The following is a 16,023-nucleotide window of genomic DNA, read 5'->3' on the forward strand; positions in this document are numbered from 1 at the left end:
TCGTAACATGAACTTAATGTTCATTTATAGGTCATGAATCTCTTTACAAACTACATATTACAATATTATTTTTAGTTCAAACTCTCTCCATTTAAATTTTTTTATAATCATTTCAGTTTTTAAAATGTACAGTGTGTATTACATAAACTTGCAACGCTATCATCTCCTTGCTTCAAACGCTCTTGTTCAAAAAAGGTCAAATTGGTGTCATATTTTATTAATCCCACTAAACCCGTGGATTTAGTGGACGCTGAAAATGCTGCGTTGGCTTCAATCAACCAGATAAAACAAGATTAAGATAACAATTTGACCACACGCTTTGATTCCCCTGACAGCAGCTTTGCCTTATTTCATGAAAGAGCAGTCGGTGCCAGCGTCAGTTTTTTGGAATTTAACCTTAAATTTCATTGTCTCCCTGAAGCAGATATCATGCACCGATAATCTATATATATTTATGGAAGGTATTTCAATAAGAATAGGTTGCAGTTGGGGGGGAAAGCTGGTCTATGTCTTTATTTAGTCATAGAAGAAGGAGGTACAGTATAATAACCACATACAGTTGTATAAGAAAGATGCTACATTCATGAGCTGCTGTGTCAGGGACCAAGCAGTAAGGCATAAAGGTGTTTAATTCAAAAAAGGGGTTTTATTGACCCAAAATATAAAAATTAATTGACAACCCAAAAACCTAAACAGGCAGACAAAGAAAAGAGGTCAACTCAATAAACTAAACTCAAAAATGGCTACTATATAACCAACTAATACAAAACAATTGAACAAATTTGAAACATCCCCCAGGCAATAAAGAAGGTGATTTCGTCCAATTAGTCTGTCAGCAGTACTTCAACCCCCAGGTAACTCAAACAAAGATGTATTAATGTAACATAAAACAGAACTTTGACCTTGCAGTGTTCATATGTGTGCACGCCATATAAACATTGGAAGGTGTGATGGAAAAAAATAAATGAAATAAAGAAACAATATCTTGGACAATAAGTAGAATATATTTAAAGTAGTGACTGCAAAGTAAACCAACACACTCTGTAAACTTGACATCTTCATCTAAGTTGTGTTCATGACGGAATAATAATAACAATAAATCACACTTTTTCTTTCATGTAAGATCATTTGTATTCTTCAATAGACAAAAGGTTAAAGTGTTACTTTAATGTTACTTTTTAATTTGTTTTACGCTGATGAAGTCGTGGTCATTATGCTGTGACAGACACTTTGTGGTACCACCTGGCAATGATGTTGGGGTTGTTGCTGTGTGACAAAGTGGCCATCAGCAGCTTGGTGCCAGGTGAAGTAGCCGTGATGGACACCTTCTTCTCTATCTTCTCGCCTGGCTGCAGGAGAATTATCCTGAGAGACAGAGCAGACAAATGTATTCTTTTCACATCTCACCTCCTACAAAGACAGTACAGCTCCAGAGCTCGGAGATCTAATGTTTTGCACAGGCGAAAGCAGGTAGTAATAGTACAAACTGAATAAAGGAGAAATTGGTGAGGGATTTTCTATCCCACAGTACAAAATGATCCCAATATCTCCATGTGCTGTGGATGATGAATTTTGAGTAATGCTACCAATTTCTCAAGGAAACCTTTGCCAGGTAGAGATTTTTTTTCTGGCTCACAGACCTTACTCTTCTTCTCCACTATATATCAAGCCAAAAAGCTAATGCCAAACCAGTCTCAGTAATGCTGATGTATAACATCTTAACAAGATACATTATTTCTGCATAATCTCTTCCCTTGTTAGCTAATTCATTCCTCCCAAGGGTGTCTGTGCAAATAAAAAGCCAATGGATACAGATTTACAATACCTTACACATCCTTGAAGCCCATAAAAAAGAAACTGAAGAAGAATTAACCAAGTGAAATTCAGTGTGTAAAAATAATAATGGAAAAAATAAACAGAAAAAACAACAGCAGGGTCCTGTATATTTTGTGTGATGCAGGACAAGGGTGGTTGAATGGGTTTTATGAAGAGGGATGTTGTTTTTAGGTTTTTTAAAAACTACATTTGGCACTGTAAAAAAAAGCTAGCTGAAGCTAAATACACTCACTGCCAAACCTGAAAATACAGACTAGTCATTAGACGGCTAGGTGTTTAGTTGGGATGACTGAAACAACACTATTTTTAAAGGAGGTGTGGCACAACTGTAGACTTTTCAAGACTTTACGACCTCTCGACATTCCTCAAGACATTCCACCTTACCATCAGCCACAGATTTACAGTACTTGTAATCTTAAACAACAACCATGAACCTTCAGCAACCTAATTTCTCGATGAAGAAATCTTGCGTTTATAAAAGTGAGATAATGTAAACAGGTCATCATCAAATAAATGGAACAGTAAATTAATTGCCTGTGGGCAATGGTGCTCTAACATATGACAGATATGACAGCAACTTGTTTTTACTGTTGCAGTAACATACCTGACCGCATTCTCAGGCCACATTCCTCAGACATCTGCCCAGTTCAGATTTGAAGGGAAGATAGTTTTGTGTTTTTTGACACACTTACTTGGCCACTTGTTTGCCCTCCAGCAAGCCGGCTCCCTGCACAGTCAACACAGCTTCATACAGAGCTGTGCTGAGGCAGTTGGTGAAGGACACAAGGACTGTGCGCTGCTTCTTCAGCTGGATAGAGTTGCCTCCTTCAATCTACAGAGCAGCCACAATTACAAGAGCACACAGGGAAAAAAATTATCTGTAAAACTGATTGTGGCAGATACTGTTTTTTTAACCCAATAAAAAAAGGAAAATAAATATGGATATTTTTAAAGAAGCGTGGGAAGTTTTCATATGAGTTCGAGGTGGAAGCTTGTGTTTTATAAAGTTTTGAATGCTAGTGGTGTTCTTCTTCACACAGCATTTTTCACCAATATTTTCTCTGGCACCAAACATTATCTTGCAGTGTTTTATAAGTGAGTTACATGGATCCACCTTTCTTTTGGCTTCTGTAAATGATTCACTAGACACTGCTAAAAATGCTAATAGCATTAGCATTTTGGGCTCTAATCTGCTCTTTAGCAAAGTGACTTATACTCTGTGTGAAAAAAAATCAAGGAATTAATACTTTTTGTTCAGAGTAAAACATCAAGTCTCCAATATTTTTTTGGTCAGTTAAGTAGCAGAGAGGGTGGTTAATCCGTTTCAGCTGCTTTGGTCCTAATGAAATGAACAAAAGCTGTAAAATAGGGACAACAGTGAGACAATCAGGAACTGTTTTACAAGTGGAGGCCACTGACATTCTTTCCATCCTCACTGATTCTGTTTTGTTTGGTTTTTTTTACTAGTTTTGCATTTGGCCAGAGTCGCCGTTACTAATGGTAGCATGAGGTGCTACCTGGAACTCACAGAGGTTGCACAGCTGGTGCAACTTCTCCAGGATGGCACATCAATACATGCCATTGCCACACCGCTTGCTTTGTCTACCAGCTCAATATCATGGTGGAGATTCCAGGAGACAGACAGGTACTCTAGGAGAGCTGGACAGAGCCGTACAACGCCCTTAACCCATCAGCCAGACCGGTGTCTGCTCCTTTATGGAAGGTGGCACAGGATGAGCACTGCCAAGACTGTAAAAATGACCTCTAGCAGGACACTGCTGTGAATGTCTGACCAAATAATCAGAAACAAACTTGATGAGAGTGGCCTGAGGGCCCGACATCCTCTACCTCTAAAGGGCCCTGTGTTCATTGCCTGGCATCATGGAGCCTGATTGGCATTTGCCATAGAATACACATAGGAGCAAGTTCACCCTGAGCACATGTGACAGACATAAAAGGGTGTAACAAGTTGCACCTCAGAGTGTCCAGGAGCTCAGTAAAGCCCATGTCCATATGTGGGAGGAGATCCCCCCCAGGACACCATCTGCCATGCTATGAAATTTCATCAAAATGACTACCCTACCGTATCATTTTTTTTCACTTTCCATGAAATGATGTGGCACCTTTTCCAAACACACGGCCAGTCCGTGTCACAATAGATATCCAGCACTGAGATCTGATGTGTTTTCAAAGTGTTCCTTTAATTTTTTAAGCAGTGTATAATTCTATATATTCATATGTACATTGCACAATGCCCGTCTTCTTCTTGTAAATTTTAGTTTTTATTGCTGTTGTTTTTTGTTAAGCCCAGGAGGACCGGTGATAAGACTGTGAGAGCTTACTGACTGAGAGTAAAGAATATGGTTTTTAGTGAGCCTGTGATCGTAACGCTTCATGACCTTTACTCTAACACTTGTATCACTCCAAATTTGAATACCGTAACATGCTGATAAAAATGAAAATAATGTGCAAATAGGAAAATGAAAGAAAAAGATTATTGAGAAACATCTAAAGTCTACTGAATACTGAAAGCATGTCATCTTGACAGTCGTCAACTACTTCATTAGTTAGTTTCCAAGGTACTGGAAACATTCCTCAGACGTTTTGGTCCATGTTGACATGATAGCATCACACAGCTGCAGTAGATTTGTCGGCTACACATCCATAATGTGATTTTTTTTTTATATCAACACACCCTAAACTTGATCTCTTGGATTGAGATCTGGTGACCGTGGAGGCTGTTTGAGTACAGTGAACTCATCATTATGTTCAAGAAACCAGTTTGACATTGTTTGAGCTTTGTGACACGGTGTAGACTGTGCTCACACAAAAGGATCGTCGTGGTCAGCAACACTGCAGGCTGTGGTGTTTAAACTAAAATAAAATGCTCAGTTGATACTAAGGCTAGCAGATTTTTTCATGAAAATATCCCCTGCACCATTACACCAACATCAGCTTGAACCATTGAGACAAGGCAGGATGGATCCATGCTTTCAGATTTTTTACACTAAATTTTGACCCTACCATCTGAATGCTTGACCAGAAAGTGAGTCTTTATTTTCCAGTTTTGGTGAGCCTAATAAAGCTCATTAATTACACTAAATAGGCTTTGGAATTTAATATATGGTGTAAAGTGAATGAATATAGTTGGTCAGGGAACAGCAAAAGAAATTTATTTCTTTGCTGAATCTTTTCCTGCAAGGCCGACATATTATCAGTTGACTGACATCATAATGTGAAAGGTAATTTGATTTAGGTCACCAAACTATGTTAGAGAGACTGTTGTTGTGCATGCTCTTTTGATGTGATTTTGACTTTGTTCTTCATTACAATAATAACCTGATCCTGTCATATTCAGCTGACAGCCATGAAAAAGATAAAAGTGAGGAAGATGAGGAAGGAAGAGAAAGGAAGACAGTGCTATGTAATTCATATATAATACTTTGTGAGTTGCAGAGACAGGAGGGGGGATGTTGTTGTACCTGTATGGTTATTTGTGGAGGGCTTATGCTGAACTCTTCAGCAGCCAGAAATGTTTCTTTGGTCCTCATGTCCTTTAGCACCACTGCCAAGTTCACAATATCATCACCAGCCAGGAATGACTGATATTTAAAATGAGAGATGGTGTGATTGACTGTTGTCACTGGGGATGAGGAAAACGTCATGGGAAAGGAAAGAAACGAAGCAAATCAAAGGGAAGGTTAGTTACTTTGTTTATCAAACACTAATCTATATATAAGCAGTACAATAGTAAATGTACTGGAATCATGAATGTATTCAGTCACCTGAAAATGGCTGTATCTGCACCTCTGTTTGTGCGTCCCAGAAGGCCTCACACGGGCTGCTGTCGTACTCTTTCACCTGAGCGTTGATGTGTCCCACCAGAACCCTGGGGTTCTTGCACTGGTTTGTGATGGTCACACATATGTGGATGGGCTCACCCAGTTTTGGCACCCCAACTATTTTTAGGGTCACGTTCAAATTGGGTGACATTGTACCTGGTAATAACATGTACATTGTTTCAGGTTAAAGATATGCGACTAGAGCTGGTTTGATTTTCACCACTTGAACAATCTAGCTCGTTCTAGATTAAACCCTAAATGATTAAAGGTGTGTAGAAATTATACATACACACACACACACACACACACACACACACACACACACACACACACACACACACACACACACACACACACGCGCATATATATATATATTATAGGTTTTATATTATAGGTTCTCCTTCATAGCATTCGTTTCAAATCTCACTATGGGAAAATACTGACTCCCAGATTGCCAGACATGTATGTTAAGAAGACAGCTGTCCCCAATAGCTCCACATGGAAGGAGCACCCACCTGGGAAGAACCTGCACTGAGGACTGAATGCACCAGGTTAGGCACTGTAACATCTAGCCTTTAAAACCTAGCAAAGCGCCCGGTGACAGAGTTAACACATGAATGTGTTAACAATTTAGCTTAGCCCCCGATAGCAATAAGGGGAGTCTTAAAGGTTGTTGGGGATGCTCTGGGGTACAGACACTGACCTTGGTGTTGCAGTGTTCTTGCACAGACTGAGGTGTTTCCTCCTGAAAGAAAAAGCAGAAATAAAACTACTTGAACTTCTTTTCTCATACAGAAAGTGTCTGTTTTTCAAGGAACAATTGCTGAAGATCTTTAGCTTTTTAAAAGTTATAAGAGAAACATTTTGCTATGACAAGCCTCAGAGATAGATTGAGCACATTCTCTTACTTTTGTCAGGTTTATATGTCAGCTTCAGATTCTCTGGTTTATCTGATCCGATGCTTTTGGTGTAGATGAGCTTTCCCACACACTCAGTGTCCACCGTCTTTCCCACCACCAGTCCATTGTGCACAATTAACCTTACGACATCCGCATCAACAGAGGCACAGACGAATGGGATGTCGTATCGGGCGTCCAACCAGTGGTGCTGGATGGCAGCAACTGGACAAGGTCCACAGCAAAATATCCCTGAGGATCAATGTGTTTACAGAGAAATATCAGTCAGTATCTTTCATTGCAAATCAATGCAATCTATAAAGAGCATAATTTTGACAGCTATTTGGAGCAGGGGCCTACATGTACCTTCACTCTTTTCCTGCGGTGTTGGGTCCACTACCTGCCAACCGTCACACCCTGCACCAAGATCTGGTCTCCTCATCCAGCACTCCACCCACACATGGAAGTTCCTGCAAGAGGTCAAGTACACTGTTCCAAAAAATAGTAATCTCAAAGTATCTTACTGCATAGTTTTGTACTGTCTTTCTAGAATATCCTTAAGTTTACATAAGTAGACTGTGATTTTACATGTCAAAGGTAAAATAACATAACATCACTGTAAATATAGTAAAACACAATTTACTTGTTTTTAAAATAGATTTTTTTTTGTACATATGCATATTTAGATTGTAAAAATACATTCAGAAATGCATCATCATTTCACAAATATTTGTCTGTTATGTGAGAGAATGATCTGTTAAATTCAAATGTAATACTATGGAAAAATATATAAAATGATCGAAAATTAATGAGAATAATCAATAATTAAAGGAGTATTTGAATTATAATTTTGCTGAAAATTTCATGTCATCTAGGCCTGATTCAATAATTCAGAGGTAACAAGTGAAAATATAATTAATAGGAATAAAAACTAAAAAAAACATCTAAAACATTGCACAGCCACGCTGTGCTAATTAGATATTTTAAAAAATAAATGTAGAGGTAGGAATTGCAATTAATATAAATCTCAAAGTATTCACAACATTCCTGAACAGAAATAGGCCTCTGCACCTGTGGTGAGGGTGTGGCCATGAAAACAATGTGACATGCCATGGGACACATAATAACATGACGCTAAGCATCGGCCAATGAATGTGAACTAACAACCACAAGGTCGCGGGTATGGCTGCACTGTAGGAAAATCCTAATATAAAAGTATTTTACTGTGCATTTTACAGTTCTTTTCTGTTCTTCTAGAATATCATTAAAGTTAAGTAAATAGACTGTGATTTCACATTTCAAATGTAAATTAACATTGTCAAAGGAGCTTGCAAAGAAAAGCGTCTGGACTTCTTTAAGTTGCTTGAAGACGTTTCACCTCTCATCCGAGAAGCTTCTTCAGTTCTAAGGTCAAATGGTGGAGAGTCCCAGATATAAAACCTAGTGGGAGTTTCCCCCCACAGAGGGACAAAAGGACCCCCTGATGATCCTCTAATCGCCTGAGCCAAGGTGTGAAACTGGGTGTGGGTCCCAATCAGCCAGAGTTTCGGGTGTGTTCATTGTGAAACCTGGCCCCACCTTATCATGCGAATTCCTGAGGTCAGTTGGCCCAGGATGTGAGTGGGCGTTAAGGCGTCTGGGAAGGGATCTCAAAACTGGATTATAGATGGCAGAGAGTTGGTGTCGTAAACCCCCGCCTCTGTTCAAAGATGGTCGCTCACAGTGGGCATAGATGGCTTCTTTCACTCCTCTTTCAAACCATCTGTCCTCTCCGTCCAAAATGTGAACATTGGCATCCTCGAAAGAGTGTCCTTTATCCTTAAGATGCAGATGGACTGCTGAGTCTTGTCCTGTGGAGGTGGTTCTTCTGTGTTGTGCCATGCGCTTGTGAAGTGGCTGTTTGGTCTCTCCAATGTAGAGGTCTGAGCATTCCTCGCTGCACTGTACAGCATACATCAGGATGAAAGTCTCAGCCACGCTCTCCAGTGCCAAAGTCCCTCCATCCAACCTCACAATGCAGGAAAAGAAAGCCGTCGCTTCCCTGAGCAAAGACCACAACATCACTGTTTTACCAGCTGATAAGGGAAGATGCACCGTGGTCCTAAACACTACAGATTACCATACAAAGATCACTACTCTCCTCAGTGACAACAATACCTACGAAGCCCTAAAGCGAGACCCCACAAGCAGCTACAAAAAGAAAGTTATAGCTTGCCTTCAAGACTTTGAAAAGGACAAAATCATTGACCGCCTTACATATCACCGCCTTTACCCAGGGGATGCCATACCCTGCATCTATGGACTTCCTAAGATCCACAAGGAAGCTGTCCCACTCAGACCCATAGTCAGTAGCATAAACTCAGCCACTTACAACATTGCTAAACACCTTGCCACCATCCTTGCGCCTCTCGTGGGGAACACCCCACACCACATCAAGAACTCCACCGACTTCACCGACAAGGTCCAGAAACTTACCCTGGATCCAGATGAAACCATGGTGTCCTTTGATGTAGTCTCTCTTTTCACTTGCATACCCACCACGGAGGCCGTGGAGACTGTCAGAAAACGACTACAAGAAGACAGCTCCTTGGAGGACAGGACCAACTTCACACCCGATCAGATTTGCACACTGTTAGACCTCTGCCTCACCACTACATATTTCAAGTACAACGAAGGCTTTTACAGACAAAAACATGGCTGTGCCATGGGCTCCCCCGTGTCACCTATTGTAGCCAACCTTTACATGGAGGAAGTGGAAAGGAAGGCTCTTGGCTCTTTCAAAGGAAGAGTACCCAGCCACTGGTACAGATATGTGGACGACACCTGGGTCAAAATCAAGACACAAGAAGTGGAATCCTTCACTGTGCACATTAACGCTGTGGATAAGAACATCAAGTTCACCAGGGAAGACACAAAGGACGACTGTTTGCCTTTCCTGGACTGCGCCTTGAACATTGAAGAGAACGGCAAACTCAACATCGAAGTTTACCGGAAGCCCACACACACGGACCAGTACCTCCTCTTTGACTCCCATCACCCTTTGGAACACAAACTTGGAGTAATTAGGACCCTACACCACCGGGCAGAACATGTTCCCTCTAAGCCTGAAGGTAAAAAGAAGGAACACACACATGTAAAGGAAGCACTCAAAACGTGCGGCTATCCTAAATGGGCGTTCTTAAAGTCAGCAAAGAGGCACAGAAAAGAAGACCAAACACCAGCGAGGGAGGATAAGAAGGACAGACGCAACAACATTGTCATCCCCTATGTAGCCGGTGTATCAGAGAAACTCAGGAGAGTTTTCTCCAAGCATGACATCCCGGTGCATTTCAGACCCAGCAACACGCTCAGACAGAAACTGGTTCACCCGAAAGACAAAACGCCAAAACACAAACTTAACAATGTGGTGTATGCTGTACAGTGCAGCGAGGAATGCTCAGACCTCTACATTGGAGAGACCAAACAGCCACTTCACAAGCGCATGGCACAACACAGAAGAGCCATCTCCACAGGACAAGACTCAGCAGTCCATCTGCACCTTAAGGATAAAGGACACTCTTTCGAGGATGCCAATGTTCACATTTTGGACATTGGCACCCGAAACTCTGGCTGATTGGGACCCACGCCCAGTTTCACACCTTGGCTCAGGCGATTAGAGGATCATCAGGGGGTCCTTTTGTCCCTCTGTGGGGGGTCACTCCCACTAGGTTTATATCTGGGACTCTCCACCATTTGACCTTAGAACTGAAGAAGCTTCTCGGATGAGAGGTGAAACGTCTTCAAGCAACTTAAAGAAGTCCAGACGCTTTTCTTTGCAAGCTCCTTTGACTACGATGACCTGGATGACTGAGAACCTTCACAGACGTAAATTAACGTTAAATCACTGTAATGTAATAAAACATAATTTTCATGATTATTAAATGTATCTGTCTGTACATATGCATATTTAGATTGTTAAAATACATTCACAAATGTATCATGATCTCACAAATATCTGTCCGTTATTTGAAAGATTGAACTGTTGAATTCAAATGTAATGCTATGGAAAAGTATATAACATGATTCCTATAAGTTTGTGTTACATCACATAAGTATTATTATCATTGCTATTTAGGGTGATCATGGCTCAAGAGTTAGCAGTTCGCCTTATGATCAGAAAGTTGCCGGTCCGAGCCCGGCTCGGACACTCTCGGTATTGTGTCTGTGGTCAAGACTTTTCGCCTACTGGTGATGGCCAGAGGAGCCGATGGTGCGATATGGCAGCCTCCCCTCTGTCAGTCTGTCCCAGGGCATGCAATCCATTATTATTTAAACCAACTGTTAACTGTATATTTCTGTACATTTACGTATTATGATTCATATTGCCACATTCATTGACCTTGTTTATAGGTAATTTCTTTGTTTGATCACGTTAAAATGTTCCTAATTTAATGTCTAAAAGCACTTGGTAAAGGCAGAATCCCATGTGAAATTAGCGCAACAAACTGTATTGTCATTACTGGAAATAACCGTATTTTTATGAGGAAGTTATTTTCTGTTATGTTACGGTAGTATTTTGGCGCCCCAGGTGCCAGAATATTACCGTTTTTTTTAAGATGTTTTTTTAACAGTGTAGAGATAACTACAGATGATGTGCATTATGCAATTAATATACAGAACAGTCAGGTTAATTTTACAAAACAGAAAAATATTTGTAGTAGTAAAAAGTCCTTTTAGCAAGTTACACAATTATTTTGAAAGCCACTTTATGAGATACACTGTGCTAGTAGCAGGTTGGGCCCTGTTTTGCTTTGCGCACTGCCTTAATTTATTTGTGTTACACATTCAACAAGCTGCTTCCTCACAGATTTTACTCCAGCATCGCTCAATTGCTGTAGATTTGTCGCTTCATCTATAATGTAAATTTGTCATTACACTACATCCCAAAGGTGATCTGTTGGATTGAGATCTGGTGATAGTGGAGGCCGTTTGAGTACAATGAACTCATTGTCATGGTCAAAAAACCATTTTGAGATGATCTGAGTTTTGTGACATGGTGTGTTATCCTCCTGGAAACAGCCATCAGAATATAGGGACACTGTGCTCAGTGGATGACTTGGTCAGCAACAATACTCAGGCAGGCTGTGGTGTTTAAATGATGCTCAGTTTGTACTAAGGTGCCCAAAGTTTCCAAGAAAGGATCCACCACACCATTACACCACCAGCAGCAACCTGAACCATTGATACGAGGCAGAATGGATCCTTCCAGCCATGATGTTTTATGACAAATCCTGACCCTACCATCCAACTCTTGTAGAAGAAATTGAGACTAGAAAACATTTTTCCAATATTTCTTATGTGTATTATTCCGGTGTGAATTGTATCCTTAGTTTCTTGTTCGGTTCTTCGGTTCTTCTATAACTTTGGTTAATTGAGTTACTGTTGCCTTGCTGCCACCTTGAAGCATTCTCCTATTACCTCAACAACCATACCACATTCAGAACTACTTACAGTAAATCACCTTTCTTCACAGTTTGAGTGATACCTGGTTTCAACTTCGACAGGTTGTTGAACATGTCTATACACATGCCTATGTGCATTTAAGTCCTGTCATGTGACTAGCTGATTAGATCTTTGAGTTAACAGAAAGTGAACACCTGTAGCTATTAAAGAAGTCACCGAGTGCAGATTGCAAGAAGTTACAAAAAGAAATTGTATATTTATGGTTAAGAGCAAGTGACACCAACCAAATGCTGTCCTTTGACACGCCGAACTTCTCCCCTGTTCTCGTGTAAAACTCTTCAATTATCATGTTGCCATTTCCATCATGAGCTGCGTTGAAAACTGTTACCACCCTGGAGGGAATCCCTAGAACTCTCATTACTGGAGAGAGAAAAAAAAAGGCTTTAATATCATTTAAAAACCATATTTTCAATAATCACATAGCAATGCTGACATAATGCCTATGGCAAGTTACCATGGGAATGCAGTGTAAATGGTATGTCCCTTCAAAGAAAGAAAATAGATCCAATAATTGATCTAACAATCAAGGGGCATATGATGGAATTCTGTCAATCTACAGCATTTTAAGCATCACAAGAGCAACTTTAATCCATCCTGTGTGGACTCGCCTGTATACATTTAGATTTTGGGTCTGTGCTGACTTGTTTGGACAATTCTTGAGACTAATACTGGTATCACTTCTGTACTGTAGAGCAATTAAGACAGATTTAGGTCAACAAATCTAGAACTCCATGAGACATAGAACAACAGCTCTGCACAGGAGATAACTCAATCAAACACAGATTTCACCAATGATCTCATCCTAAACACACATCCTACCTGTACAGAGGACGGATGCAAAGACCCAGCATTGGCCATAACGCACAGGTCTGCATTTGGATGAGGCCCAGCGGAGAAGGATGTCAGCGCTGCCACTCCAGTCTGTAGGCTTCACACCATTTTTGTAACTGCCCTGCCACTTCCCCTCCAGAATACCCAGGTCATCGTTACAGTTTATCTAGAGCAGGAAGAATCACATTAATGACTTCACTTTTTTCCTTTTACTGTGGACAAAATTGCTTAGCATTATACTATATTGTCTCTCACCATAGCGCAGACCACTCGGCTGAGGTAGACAGGGTCTGCTCGTAATGTATAATCTTTGTTTTTGTCAGTGAGGTGTTGCGGGCTGAACTCCAGGAGCTTCAGACATGCTTCCAGGACTCCAGGCTCATACTGCATACATGTGGATGGAAATTTAGCATGTTACCTGCTAATAATGCTACTATATATGATCTATGCAGACTTGTTCTATGATTCTGGGTCACATACCAGACCAAATGACCATGGACGCTTGCTAACATTTAAACTGCTCCCCATATACACTAGCCCATAGTCACTTTTGATGTACTCTTCTTTATGGGCATCCAGTGGCATGTATACTGGATCACCTGAAAAGCGGTGATAGTTGGAATTATGTCTACAAAAGGATAACAGCAGACTGTGGACAAGAACAGCAAGTGGCAGCAGCTACATGGACTCACCTTTCAGCCAAGGGTTGCACAGTAGCACAAATGTTCCCAATACATAAGTTTTTCTGCTCCGTCTGGTCTCTATGTGGGCCAGGAGTTCATACAGAGCCACTGATGACTGAACAGGAGCGCAAATGTGGATAATGACTGACTGGGGATGCATGTTCCCTGGGTAGATTGTAGCTTTCCAGTCATAGAGCTGGGGGTGGGACTGTTCTTCATAGAACAGAACTGGGATCCTCTTTGACAGGCCACCTGTATGGTAAAGTAAATAAATAAATAAATAAAGATAAAAGCAGCATAATTTCCACCTTATAATTTGAATTTGTAATAAAAAAAATATAATAACTAAACTAGTTTTTTTTAAAAATTGCAGAGGGAGTGTTCGCCCGGGGCGCCAAACAGGCTAGGACCACCACTGCCTTTGGGAACTGTACATTTCCCAATGCCTCAGAAGGGTGTGGTTCTCCCCTTTTTGACCTGTTGCTTTCTGGCAGCTGCTACAGTTTCTAATTGCTAACATCAGCACTGCCCTGGTGCAAAGGTGCTCCTGAATGCTTTTGAGTGCAATTTTTCACTTGAAAAAGTATGAGTGTGGTATTTATAAATCAGAAGTATTGCTTTAAATATGAACAGTCTTAGTCTTTGATACCTAAACAAACCTCCAGCACCAGGCTCTCAGCGCAGGGATTCCACAGCCAACTGTCAGACTTTAGCGTCACTTTGAAGGGTTTCCCTCGTCGAACCACAAGTCGGTTCCTACTAAGCCCCTGAGTTTCATGGGAAATGCTGTTTTCGGGAATCTCAAAGTTCATGGACTTTAGTCGGCAGTGGCCATTAGTGGTACCTGTAAAACAGATGGCAGAACCCATACTGATCTGAAGACAGTACACATGACAAAGATCTGTCAGGAACTAGAGAACAGACGGGGATAAGAAGGTAAGACGGGAGCTTTGGAGATGAATTTCAGCAAAGCCATCAATTTTAATTTACAAATCAGTGTTAAAGGAATTACAGGTTTTCTGGATTACCGCTGGGTAAAATGAACTTTAGAAAACGCAAAAAATAAACAACAGGACAAGAAAAAATATTGCAATGAATGATTTAAAATTGTTTCTTTCTACCTAACAAACGAAATCACTTAACAAATGATGCTGCCTCTCTCATTCATGTTAAAAACTATCCTATTCCGCTTCACAACTGTAATATTTATATTTATTACATAAAGTCCATGTATCAGATTACTTGGTAGAATATTAGTGTTATTTTCTTTACTCTTTGCACTTAATGTCTGCTGGAATAAAACTTAATTGGATTACTTTCAGCTGGAAAATAAACTGTTTATGCAAAATCATATGAAATTTAATCAATCCATTTAAGCAAAACTCAAAGCAGCTCAAACGCACACATGCGCCTTCCTATGGACAAGAAAAAGATTAAAGTTACATCTGAGTGGCAGAGTGCACTTACCATTGATGCTGTATATTGTCTGCTGCATGTTGTCCATGGTGTGACAGCTAGAATTGCAAGTGTTTGGAAGAATGACAAGCATGCTTTAAGTAGCCCTTCGCAAAGCTAAACATCTCACACCTCTCCAGTGATTAACCAATCACCATTCTTTTTTTTTTCTTCTTATCTGATTTTAATTATGCAAGTGTCTGACAAAGTGTACGTCATACATTACAAACAAATTGCACACAAATCGCAAATTGCAAAAGCACAGCAGGAAATTGTGTCAGTGTCCTTATTCTTAACTCAAAGTGCAAAACCTACAGAAAAGTCAACAACCTTAACACAAAAAAACATTTCAGACTTCATACCAGCAGGAGACACACCCTCCAACTTTTCAAGTATTCACTAGCCAAGCATTCGAGTGATGTCACTTCAAACTTCCAGAGAAACTGTGTGGTTTATTATTAAGTTTATGATTCACTTTCTCTAGAAAATGACACAGGTTTCATGTGATGCTCGCTGACACATCTAAAACCTGCCATGGTCTTCTGCAGAATGATCACCCTAATGAAATTTGCATTTGCCTCTGAGTCATTAATGATACTCTATGTACTCCATGAAACATTCAGTATTTTAAAATATAGACCGAGAACATCTTGGAGCGCATTGTCATTGTTATTTGATGTTCTATTAAAAGTTCACAAAACACAATCAAACAGAACAACTCTAATATAATAGTCTACATCTTTAGCTTCTGAGATAAAAGACTGTGGTATTTTGGTGACACTCAAAGTTCATCCATGAGTTTATGAAACAGTATGAAATGAAGTTCGTGTGCTTTAAACCAAACTTTAAAACCTATTTTCATACCTTTCACTTAGTGGGTCCGGAAAATAAAGCACAAACAGAGGACTGACTTTCATCAGCAGAAAGGTTGCACAGACTCTTACTCTTTTTTCAACGTATGCCCCACCTGTTTCTGTA

At 40.3% G+C, this 16,023-nt stretch overlaps 1 protein-coding gene across 1 annotated transcript; it reads right to left on the minus strand.

Annotated features, from left to right (window-relative positions):
- Positions 1 to 499: 499 nt before the first annotated feature.
- LOC101472435 (protein-glutamine gamma-glutamyltransferase 2-like) lies at positions 500 to 15,122 on the minus strand. The gene is made up of 14 exons (XM_004574940.3): positions 15,058 to 15,122; positions 14,240 to 14,434; positions 13,600 to 13,842; positions 13,388 to 13,506; positions 13,163 to 13,291; positions 12,896 to 13,073; positions 12,301 to 12,436; positions 6,941 to 7,044; positions 6,587 to 6,826; positions 6,382 to 6,423; positions 5,622 to 5,834; positions 5,319 to 5,479; positions 2,529 to 2,668; positions 500 to 1,365 (listed from the first exon to the last, which is right to left on the minus strand). Exons 1-14 carry the CDS (start codon positions 15,092 to 15,094, stop codon positions 1,212 to 1,214), a joined length of 2,091 nt encoding a protein of 696 aa, XP_004574997.1. The 5' UTR covers positions 15,095 to 15,122; the 3' UTR covers positions 500 to 1,211.
- Positions 15,123 to 16,023: the final 901 nt, after the last annotated feature.

The sequence above is a fragment of the Maylandia zebra genome, linkage group LG20 (assembly GCF_041146795.1).
Source record: "Maylandia zebra isolate NMK-2024a linkage group LG20, Mzebra_GT3a, whole genome shotgun sequence".
In the NCBI taxonomy this organism is placed as follows: Eukaryota; Metazoa; Chordata; class Actinopteri; order Cichliformes; family Cichlidae; genus Maylandia; species Maylandia zebra.